This window comes from Pipistrellus kuhlii, unplaced genomic scaffold (assembly GCF_014108245.1).
Source record: "Pipistrellus kuhlii isolate mPipKuh1 unplaced genomic scaffold, mPipKuh1.p scaffold_m20_p_11, whole genome shotgun sequence".
Classification (NCBI taxonomy): Eukaryota; Metazoa; Chordata; class Mammalia; order Chiroptera; family Vespertilionidae; genus Pipistrellus; species Pipistrellus kuhlii.
This window is the reverse complement of record NW_023425416.1, coordinates 21,664,431-21,676,838: the sequence shown is the minus strand read 5'-3', so window position 1 is coordinate 21,676,838 and position 12,408 is coordinate 21,664,431. Positions and strand designations below refer to the sequence as shown.

At 35.7% G+C, this 12,408-nt stretch overlaps 1 protein-coding gene across 6 annotated transcripts in view; it reads right to left on the bottom strand.

Annotated features, from left to right (window-relative positions):
• PPARG (peroxisome proliferator activated receptor gamma) overlaps nt 1–12,408 on the bottom strand; it is a 131,581-nt gene that overhangs the window by 35,976 nt on the left and 83,197 nt on the right. For 5 of the 6 annotated variants that reach the window (XM_036431153.1, XM_045579191.1, XM_036431151.1 and 2 more), the window contains 3 exons: nt 8,797–9,024; nt 7,225–7,394; nt 4,354–4,492 (listed from right to left, as the gene is read on the bottom strand). In XM_036431153.1, the coding sequence (XP_036287046.1) occupies nt 4,354–4,492; nt 7,225–7,394; nt 8,797–9,016 (529 nt within the window). In that variant the 5' untranslated portion in view covers nt 9,017–9,024. Of the gene's footprint in view, nt 1–4,353; nt 4,493–7,224; nt 7,395–8,796; nt 9,025–12,408 lie in introns of those variants that run through there. The other variant, XM_036431154.2, reaches the window with a different exon arrangement.

The following is a 12,408-nucleotide window of genomic DNA, read 5'->3' as shown; positions in this document are numbered from 1 at the left end:
AAGAAGACTAAAGAAAAGAAAAAGTAACATGTTGAAGTTTAAATTTATTTGCTGTTGAGATTTTCTTTTTTTTTTTTTTTCTTTTTCTTTCTTTTCTTTTTTTTTTTGCAATATACTCCAGAGCTTCTGTTTACAAGGAATGAGGGAACTATCTTAAAAATGCTGAGTGCCACAAATATCTGCAAAACCACTTTTCTGAATTTTATGAAGCCACTGAGAAATTATTTTTAAGTTGTCAGCTTTTTGTTTTTAAGTAAAAGAAAACCCCCTTTATTTACATAATAGGACATCCTAATCAGCAAAGCTAAGGTTTCACTAATTTTTATATATATGCAAAGCATAATTTTTTAGTCAAATCTCACTGGTGTAGGGTAAAACCTAGATGAATGACTCAAGTAACATAAGGCAGTTCCTTTCTACATCAGATTATTTTTTAAATGCAGAGTCAACACTTATCATTTTATTATTTACTTCATACATGAAAAGCAGCTCTGAATATGAAGTACTGACTAGTCAAAATTCTTGTCTAAATTGTCTCATTAAAAATCTGATTAATGTCAAAGATTTTGACGGCCGAACTTGAAACAAACATTATACTTTGAAAATTTATAAAAATGTGAGTGCCCATTGACTGAGGAAGGAACATTAATCTATGAGAGTATTTTTTTAAATCAAGATTCTGTAGATACCAGCTTCACTAACTCAAAATATAAAATAAATAGTAGCTGATACAATAACCCCTTAGTAAGTTAATTCTGGTCAGCCCAGGAAGTTGCCTCTTTATTCCTGCTTTACTTGCATTTGGAGCCTTCCTCTAAAGGTGTCCGAACAGGGTATTGAACTGATTATGCTTGAGACAATTCAGGAAAACTTTGGAGCAATCAGCCCATAATCTAAAAATATGGATTATTAAATGATCAAAATCATGGCATCATGTGTTTATTTTGGTAATTACAGAAAAACAAAAAATTTGTTTCCAAAGCACCTCAGCCTACCTAACAAGTGGGTGCCTTTTCCATCCAGTGCTGAAAATGGGTATTTGAGAAACAACCAGACTTCCAGCTAGAAGAATGCTGAAATCATACCCTTCTACAATCAAAATACAGGTTCTATCTTCAGGTGAAACTATATACTATTATCCAACCATACCATTCATACGTTCTTTAGTCTGGACTACTTTGAATTTGTACTCTTGGGGCTACCTCATTATGCAATCATCAAATGGATTGCCCTAAGTTACTGAGCAATTGATTGAAACATACAGAAGACCTGATTCAGGCATATGAATTGTATTTTTATGGTACCAAAGCATATAGGTGAAAACTTTTAAACTCAGGCAATTGACAGGTACCAGTTGCCTAAATATTTAGGAAGACTGTGACATTGTCGATAAGATACAGAATAGCTTAATTGAAAAGTGAAAAATGCAGTGAGGCAGGTTGCTTGACTTACGTAGTATTATAGAATTTTCAAAGTGGAAGGAACTTAGCAATCACTGATTTCAGTGATTTTCGAACAACACTCCCCAGGGTTCTTAGGTCCTTGAAGGTTACTTCAGAAGCCTCCTTCAAAGCTGGGAGTGGGTAGCTAACATGGAAGCTAAATGCACAGAACAGACTAAACAGAGACCAAAGAGCAAAAATAAAAGTAACACAGAATGGAGCAAATTTACTTTGGGAAATGTTCATCTCTTCTTTTACATTCTGAAAACAGCAAGGTGCTGATTTTGGTATAACACAGGAGCCTCTTTTGATAAGTTGGTGTACTATTACACTGAGGTTCATTCACATAAAACAATAACAAAAAGGAATTTTATATGAATGGAAACCTCATTACTATTGGCCTCATATTGGCCAAAGCAATGAATTTAAATAGTTACTAAGATTTTCTAGAAAACTTTGTATTTGAAAATGTTTCCTTCATCAGGAAAACAGGCAAAATTAATCAAAATCTAGTTGTTGAGTTTCCCTTCTTGTGTTAGATCAGTGGTTCTCAACTTTCTAATGCCGCAGCCCTTTAATACAGTTCTTCATATTGTGGTGACCCCCAACCATAAAATTATTTTTGTTGCTACTTCATAACTGTAATTTTGCTACTGTTAATGAATCATAATATAAATATCTGTGTTTTCCGATGGTCTTAGGCGACCCTGCTGGCGGTTCTTAACCTAACTCAACAGTTAGATCAAATGGTTGTTTTCTTTTCTGTGCAGCAAACACATTACCATAAAAACCTCTGGGAAAGGGTTTTCTAAGTCATGTTTGCAATTCTGTAAGTGTTGAATTGCATAAGCCTTTGATGCCATGATATTTAATTCCTTTTTGTTTTAATAGTCACATGATGTCCAAAGATAACCTTATTCAGTTCATGATAGTTTTCTTTGACTTTTCTGGGAAGAGAAAAATTATACCCTCAATAACACATAGGTTGGGCTTTAAATATTATTGGCCTTATAAACAATAAGAAATGGGAGATATATTTTACAAGAATATGTACAAAGTAATAGGAAGTATATTTTATATCAATATGTAAAATGACAATTTTTTAAAAAACAAAAAAGAAATATAATTAAAAGCAGAACTGGCATGTTTTCCTAGGCAGTTTTATAGATAATGATCTCAAATCAGATTTTTTTTCGTAAAGATAAATTAAGTTTATTGCAAAAAAACCCCTCATCACCTAAAATCCAACCCATGACTTGAAAACATGCCCTTATGTTTTATAAAGTCTGAAATATAAAAGGAAATTGATGGAATTAAAACAGCAAATTATTTGGCAATCAATGACTGCAGTTGTATATTGCTATACAGCAGATGTGATTAACTGTTGAGGAAAGTTAGATCAAATTTTCTTCCTGTTTACTATAGCTAATAGATTTATTCAGAATACATTCTTAAAAAAAGTTTTTACTGATTTTAGAGAGGAAAGGAGAGGGAGATAGAAACATCAGTGATGGGAGGCAATCATTGGTCGGCTGCCTCCTGCACGCCCCCACTGGGTATCCAACCCACAACCCGCATGTGCCCTGACTACAAATCAAACTGCGACTTCCTGGTTCATGGGTCCACGCTCAGCCACTGAGCGACACTGGCCAGGTATAACACAGTCTCACCTTTAGAGCAAATAACCAATATTAATGATAAAAATATAATTTTGTAAACTATTTTTAAAGGGAAAAGTATCAACCAATTAATGAGTTCAAAATATCTTAATGATTTACACTGTGAAAACCAAACATCAGCATGATGGAGCAAAAATTTAATTTTCACAGATGATTTGGAGTTCTTACAGATGAAGACTGACTTAGAGATTATCCTTTTACCAGATCAGTTTTGATATCAGATAAAGGCAAAAAAAAAACAAAGAAAAAACAAAGAAAAAACAGGATATCCAATGAAATAAGACTTTGGATTTAACTTGACATTTTACACTTCTTGATCTCATAATGAGTTTTTAAAGAACGAATACTTGAAAAATATAGTGATATTATTATGTCAAAATTTGTTTTGTGAGCTAGTTAACCAGTTAAAGCTAAATAGAAATCAAGAACCATTTCTTCAAATAGGCCTATCTTCCATGATTTTACTGAGTTAGTTCTAAAGTTCATGAAAACAAGGTCTTCTACATTCTTCCCGCTTAGGTAGACACTCTAACCATAAGCTTGGTTTTTTATATAAGTTTAAAAAGTAGAAAATGTTATTCTCTTAGGTTTCTATGGACACTGAAGTTTTGTGGAACTTCAAAATATTTCTTTATCCACAAATTTGTATGCTGCTCAAAGTCAAAGCTACTGCTATACCTAAACTCATCTTTGCATAGTGAAGAGGAAAAAAAAAAAATCTAAATTCTGAGAAGCCACCTAAAGTTCCATATGCAAAATTTTCTTACATTAAAATTAGGAAGAAACTACTGATACACAAAAGTAAAGTATAATTGTTTTTAATACTAGTAAAGCAACATAAAAAAAAAAATCACAGTTATCTTGACATTTGTTTTAAAATACTAGTCATTTCCACCACCTACCCAGATTTTCAAGTCTTTTCTCTCATCATGGCAGATGCCCAACCAGAGAGGATTCCGTACTAACAACTTAAGAACTCACACCCAGTATGCAATATTCTGAAATCTGGCATTCTGTGGAAAAACTGTGCACATTTTCATCAACGGCCTTCATGTCTACTGATCTGGCAGCCCTCAGTACATATAAAAAGTCTGTTGGCCCTCACGCTGTAACAACCAAAGAGCGGCGTGGATGGGCGGGGCTGCAAGCACAGTGAGGCCTTGTGGGTGGGCAGGGCCACACAATTTCGTGGGCCAGACTTCTAGGGAGAGAATAATAAAGTGCTCACTTACCATTATGAGACATCCCCACAGCAAGGCATTTCTGAAAGCGACAATACTGACATTTATTTCTACTTTTTTTGTGGATCCGACAATTAAGATCACACCTATCATAAATAAGCTTCAATCTGATTGTTCTCCGGAAGAAACCCTGCAAAAAAAAAATAAAAAAAAAAAAAAAAAGAAGAAGCAAATTCTAAGTCTTTGTGATACATTGAAACAACAACATATGGCCAAAGGAACACTGGCCTGGGTATTTCACACAGTTCTGCCCCTGGTGACTTTGGGCAACTGAATTTTCTCTCCTATAAAATAAAGAACCAGAGGATTTCCAGGGTATTGTTTTAGCTCTTAGAAGATGACCACATTCAACTAATGTCATTCAATGTATTTTGGCTCTACATTTAGACTTCGGCATGCTCTACAAAGTGCTCTGGATTTAATGTAATGCAAATAAAACACCATGTAATCAGTTCAGTCTCTCTGCAAACCATTCCAACAGCATGCCAAGCCCTTATAATTGTGCTAAGCAGTTTGGCAAAGTTACAATCATTTCATCCTAATACATTATCAGGGCCAATAAAAATCCACATGTGAATAATTTTTTGGAATTCTCTATGTTGCATAATTTCCTGCAGAATTGGTTTCATTTATTTATGCAGTTGAAAATGTGTGTGTTCCATAATCATTGTAGCCTGAAAACAAAAAGAGATAATGGAAAATAACATGAGAAATCCTATCTAATAAAAGGGTAATATGCAAATTAACTGTCACTGTCACAAAGATGGTGGTGACCATAGCCAAAAGATGGCGGCAGTGACAGTTAATTTGCATATTAGGGGGGTGGCCACTGAGAGCAGGCAGCATGAGCAGCCTGGCAGAATGCTTGCTTTGTGGCTGCGGCGACAGAGCAAGCATTCCACTCTGGCCACGGAGACTTGCCTCATTGCCCTTTTTTTGTTCAGAGTATTCCTATTCATTTCTATTGTGCTCATGTTCGTGAAACTCAGTTTTTAATTCTTCCAATTTTACACATATTAGAAATCCTATCTAATAAAATCCTATCTAATAAAATGCACAAAGATTCATGCAGGAATGGGCTTTCCTTCCTCTGGCTGCTGGCACCGTCTTTGCTCCTTTTGGGAGCCACCTTTCTGCTTTCCCATGCTGCCCAGAGGCCCAGAGTGGCTGGGGTGGTGCAGAACGCCCACGTCGTCGCCATGGCATCGATGCAAGTGCCCCATCCTGCCCCCGGCAGCTCAGTGCCTGTGTATGCAAATTAACCTGCCATCTTTGTTGGGTTAATTTGCATACTCACTTCTGATTGGCTGGTGGCCATCATAAAGGTATAGTCAATTTGCATCTTACTCTTTTATTAGTGTAGATATGTTGTTAATCCTCACCTGAGGATATTTTTTCCACTGATTTTTAGAGAGGGTGAAAGGGAGGGGAAGAGACAGATAGAAACACTGATGTGAGAGAGATACATGGATTAATTATCTCCCACATGCACCCCAACTGGGGCTAAGGATCAAGCCTGCAACTGAGGTACGTGCTCTTGATCAGAGTTGAACCAGAGCCTCTTCAGTCTATAGGCTGATACTCTAACCACTGTACAAAACTGTCTAGGGCTGAATAAAAAAGCCCAACTCTGGATTAAATCTGACTCATATAATATAAGCAGTGTTTATTTTATAAGATAAACATTTTATAATATAATGTTTAGAAAATATACAAAATATAAAATATTTAAAATTTTATATTTATAAAAAAATTATAAAAGCTAAACATTTACTTTATAAAGTAAATATGAACAATTTATTCTGAACCCTGTAGTATATAATAAAAACTATTCTAGTCCAGTCGGGGTAGCTCAGTGGTTGACCATCAACCTATGAACCCAGGAGGTCATGGTTTGATTCCCAGTCAGAGAATGTGCCTGGGTTGGGGGTTCGATTCCTGGGAGAAGCATGCAGGAGGCAGCTGATCAATGATTCTTATCATTGATGTTTTTAACTCTCTCTCCCTCTCCCTTCCTCAATGAAATCAATAAAATATATATTTTAAAAAATAAAAAACTATTCTATTACTATTTTATTCACTTGTATATTAAAATTAATTATTTTAAAAGACTATATGTGAAAATATGAGTTGGTTAACATTTTTTTTTTTTTAATGCTTGGGCATAATATTACTAAATATTTGCACTTTCCAAAATGCCCCTTTCCCACAGAAAAAAGGTGAAGAGAAATAGTATCTCCTTCCCAAAATAGTTATATTTCTTTATCTGCCCATAGTAATACATGACTCAATTGATGCTGAGTAAGAAAACACAGAGCACTGGTTTAGAAGTCCTAGCTCTGTCATTTACTAATGGATGACCATGGGAAAGTTTCACTAATTCATAATTTCTACATCTGTTAGTGGCCCTATATAAGCTCAACCTTATGGGGCTGTTCTAAGACTCAAATAAAGATGGTCTAACTATTTACTTATTAGAGATGCTGAGCCTTACATATATAAAATGTTACATGGTACAGTGAAAAACAACACTGGAAAATCCAGGAATCCGGGTTTTGGGCCAGTTCATCAGTATCTTGCCTTGATCCCTTGATTAAGTAATTTAAAAAAAAATCTGCAAGATATAAGGATTAAATTAGACCAATGCCTTCTAGAACCAATCTGGAGGAAGAAAAGTGAGGTAAAGTAACTCTGCTTTTGTTAATTTTCTTAGGTTTTCAAATACTATGTTATTTGAGTAGTGGGTTTTAAAAAAAAAGTTTGACAATTTTATCTCAATTCCTTGTCATGTGTTTGCAAAAGTTAAATGAAATAATAGGTACATTTTCAACAAATCCTTTGAAGAAGAAAATTACTTTTTACCTTGCATCCTTCACAAGCATGAACTCCATAGTGAAACCCAGAAGCTTTATCTCCACAGACACGGCATTCGATGGCCATGAGGGAGTTGGAAGGCTCTTCATGAGGCTTATTGTATAGTTGAGCCTTTTCAGAATAATAAGGTGGGGATGCAGGCTCCACTTTGATTGCATCTGTGTATAGAAGATTGTGAGCAGGTCATTATTACATGAAAAACAATACTAAGAAGGCAACAGGGCAAGTCACTACAGTATACCTTAATGCCGTGTTTTTATTATTTAAGTGTAGAACCACTATGGAACATGAAAAGACATAGGTAAAGTAGGCTTGGTAAGCATGGGCAAGTCACGGCATCTTTGAGCTTCACCTGTATAAATAAAGTGGGAAGGGAATTAAGCCTGTAGTTCTATGACCCTCCAACACCCCATATGGTAGTATAGTATTTGAGACAATCAAGGTTATTTTACTATGTAATGTGCTGTACTTGGCATTTTCACAATATTAAATTGTGTATTTTAATTTAAAGGTTGCATTTTAGAAATATTTTAAAACCAGTCTTGCGAAAGACACAAAGAAGGAACATAAAAAAATAAGAGACCAGGTTACCATCAGTGTTAAGTCAGAAAAGGTGGTTTATAAAATGATCTTTTATAGAGAGTGAAACAACCTGTGGAAATTAAGCACTACTTTTCCACTGGTTAAGATTAGGTCCATTAAATTTCCATATTAGGCTCTAACTTAAAACCACACATATAATATAACCAAGTATATGATTTATTTTTAAAAAACCACACTAGAAATACAGGAAGTTCTTACTGTCAAGTAATGGTTACCAATTACATTGTGGTGGCTTTGGAAAACCAGCATATCAGTAAACAAAGAGATAAAAATCAAGGAAATAGCTTCATAGAAATATGTTTCATCTTGAAAAGTGCAGTTTTAGTTTTTCTTGTGTCTGATGTTTCGATGTGAGTTGAGTTAATGGTATGGAGATTTATCAATAGACCAACTTGTCAAAATTTAAATTTGTGTTTTTTATAAAATAACCTTAATTGTCTCAAATACTATATGTTGTCTGTTAAAGCTTTAGTATGGTTGTTGTAGGGTCACAGAACACAAACTTAATTCTTTTACCAGTTTAGATTTCAGTGTAACTTCTCAAATGGCAGAATTAGAAAAAAATTGGATTATAATTTAGTAATTTGGTGATAATAAGGTAGCAAGCTGTTACTTATTAACTTAAAAGTATTCAAAAGAATTCAAAGTTTGGGTGTGGACTCTCAACCTGATATATACCTGGCAATATAATCATACTAGATAATGCTCTTGAGAAGAACCAAGAAAAGAAAAAAGAAGAGAGAAAGAAGGGACAAAAGGAAAGAATGTTTTGGGGGATTAACATACTGCTTTCCTTTCTGGCATATCATAAATACTTAATATTTCATAGATCTGTGGATGAATAAATTAATGGTAAATGTCTTCTCTATAGAGTTTTAGTGTCTGGAGCACTTACTCCAGTGTTACTGAGTCCAATGCTAGTCTTAGTAATCTGAAAAGTGAAAATAAACATCTTACTTTGGTAATCTTGGAGCTTCAGGTCATACTTATAATCAGCAACCATTGGGTCAGCTCTTGCGAATGGAATGTCTTCATAGTGTGGAGTGGAAATACTGGAGAAATCAACCGTGGTGAAGGGCTTGATGTCAAAGGCGTGGGAGTGGTCATCCATTACGGAAAGATCCACGGAGCTGATTCCAAAGTTGGTGGGCCAAAATGGCATCTCTGTGTCAACCATGGTAATTTCTGAAATGGAAAAAAGCACAGCTATGAAGCTGGTCCTGGAGAACAGCAATCCTCTGAAGATATGTAGAAAGGGAACTGAAAGACTGTTTGGTAACGTGATTTCATCTGGAGAAGAGAACATAACCACCTTCTTAGTGCTGCCCAATTTGTTTTACTAAAGAAAGTGGTCGCTTAGCTGGATATCACAGTAGAGAACCCGGTAACAGTATCTACATGTGTACCCCATGAAAACGTCCTGCAGTAAGCCCTGCCCTCATTATCTTCTATAGAAGGTCATCAATCAAATCCGTTAATTTTTAAAGAGCATAGAGTCCTGGGACAAATTTACTTTCTTGAAATTAGAGATCCTAAATAGTTTTCTCTTTAGGATGAAAATTTTGCTTTTCTATTAATGTTTATAATGTTTTTGTGCAGAAAGTTGGTATATTAAATTTAGATAAGAATTTATTCTTGCCCAGCCTGCATGGCTCAGTGGTTGAGTGTTGACCTATGAAACAGGAGGTTGAAGTTAAATTCCCAGTCAGAGCACATGCCTGGATTGCAGGCTCGACTCCCAGTGTGGGGTATGTAGGAGGCCGCTGACCTATAATTCTCTCTCATTATTGATGTTTCTCATTCTCTCTCCCTCTCCCTTTCTCTCTGAAATCAATAAAAAAAATATATAAAGGATTTATTCTTTAACTTTATTATAACATAATTTTATTCTTAAAGTAATACTAAAATGAACCTTTAAAAAAAGAGAAGATCCCTTCTGCACTATGAAAACACTCAAATATTTATGTTTTCTGTGTATACAATTTTCCTTAAAGAGGAGAAAGCATTCCCCATATTGAGAACTGAGAGGTTAGAGATATGTAAAACATACTTGAATATCAATGAGGGAATGTTAAAATGAGAATCTGGCCCAGAATTCATTTTAAACCACTCCCAAGACAAGAAAAATGAAAACAAGGAAACATAAACACACACACACACACACACACAAAGATAAAAATACTGATATGGATTCTAAGGCCACAGAATAACTTATTTCATGAATTGCCTGCTTAAGATGCCACGTGCATTTTTCTAAATATGGTTTGTGGTCACAGTAAGTAAAATAAAACCCTCAGGGATTTTGGTTCTAAGTATTTAATGTGGACTTGTGAGATTAAAGTGGGTAAACTTTAAACCTTTATGCAATGGGAACTGTCTGACTTGGTTTATCTGAAACTAGTTCACTATTAAAGTGGTGGCAAAAAAGCAGTAACAGGTATTTTATTTATTTGTTTATTTATTTATTTATTTATTTATTTGTTTGTTTGTTTGCTTGTGTGTGTGTGTGTGTTTTTTTTGTTAATCCTCACCTAAGGTGAGGATATCTTTTCATTAATTTTTTTTAGAGAGAGTGAAAGGGAGGGGAGAGACAAAGAGAAATATTGATGTGTGAGAAAGATTCATCGATTGTCCTTGATTGGAATTCAACCTGGCACCCTTCAGTCCTTGGGCTGACACTCTATCCACTGAGGCAAGGGCACGATAAATATTTTAAAAGTTAACTCCTTGGTCAAAAATACCAGTAGAGAGGTGTGGGAATTTGCAATTGCTGTTAGAGGCAAATAAATGAATTGCTGAAAAATTCTAGGGCACCTGAAATCATATGCTTACCTGTCTTATTTGCAATTATATCCCTATCTCCTAGCAAAGAGCTTGCTTGGCTCATGGTAGGTGCTCCTTATACATTTATTTATTAAATACTAAACGAATGGATGGAATTTTATCATAAAAGGTAGGAAAGGGGGAAAGCAAACTAATATTTGAGTACCTCGTAAAAGACACATTCTACCTTTTACTTCATGTAACCCAAGATATTATCCCCACTTTAGATATAGGTAGGCTAGGACTACAGAAGCACAGTGACTTATCCAGTGTCCAACAGCTAGTAAGTAGAGAATTCAAACTCGAGACTGATCCAGAAACCCCGTTCTGTATATGTTCTCTCACTGATGAACATAGTTTATGCAGGAAGGGCTGTTCTCCTAAGGGTATCTGGGAATGGGTGTCTTGTATTTTCCCAGCAAGCAGGGAGCTAAGGAATTCTGATTTTTTGCAGGAGGTTAAAGATTCCAGTTGTGGTCTTCATAAGAAAAACAAAGTGCCTTGAAAACACAAACGAGGAGCCTAGTCCTATGAATGTGCTTCAGTGGTTCCAGGAGGACTCATTAGGCACAGTTTGGATTCACATGTCTGAATATCTACATAAATAAGCACCCAAACAACCTTAAGTTATCTGTGTAACAGTGTAAACACTACCCAACGAAAAAAGAGGAATGTGCGCTGGCGATAGCTTGAAGGTCACAGTGGGTCTCAATGACATCTCGTAAAAAGTTTATGCTCTCAGTGACAGGGCACCCATCAAACTGAATTCTTTTGTCTCAAAATATATTAGTCCTGCTCAGTGTGGCTCAGTAAGTTGAGTGTTGTCCCATGCATAGAAAGGTTGCTGGTTCGATTCCTGGTCAGGGCACATACCCAGGTTGCAGGTTTGATCCTTGGTCAGGTTGTATATGGGAGGCAACTGAACCATGTTTCTCTCTCTTACTTCAATGTTTCTCTCTCTCTCTCTCTCTCAAAAAAAAAAAAAAAAAAAAAAAAAAAGTCCAGCTGATGTTGCTCAGTGGTTTAGCATTTACCTATGACTCAAGAGATCAGGGTTCGATTCCTGGTCAGGGCAAATGCCTGGCTTTCAGGCTTGATCTCCAATGTGGGACATGCAGGAGGCAGCCAATCAATGATTCTCATCAATGATGTTCCTATCTCTCTTTCACTCTTCCTCTCTTTGAAATAAATAAAATACATCTAAACTTACCTAACCCAAGTCATTCCATTTACTCTGCCCATCTCCTCACCAGGTTTATTTCACATTTTTCTTAGTATAAATTATTTTCATATCAAAATATACATCTCTCGTTTCAACTGCACTATCCATAAAAGTTGGTTTATCAACTACTTCTCATTAAAATAAAGGTTCACTGAGTGAGTTAAAGGTACTGTATATGCCTCTGTACGAACACTGGGAAATGAAAATAAAGATGCAAAAATATTGCTGCAAGAAAAATTGGTTGCTCATCATTTTACTGGTTTAGTCTAGTTTCTTTTTTTTTTTTAAATCCTCACCCGAGGATATGTTTATTGATTTGAGAGGGAGGGGGGAGAGAGAGAGAGAGAGAGAGAGAGACAGACAGACAGACAGACATTGATGTGAAAGAGAAACATCAATCCATTGCCTCCCATACGCACCACAACCTAGGGTGTGCCCTGGCAGGAAATTGAACCTGCAGCCATTTTTGGTGCACAGGACAATGCTCCAACCAGCTGAGCTACCGAGCCAGGGCTTTTTCGCTT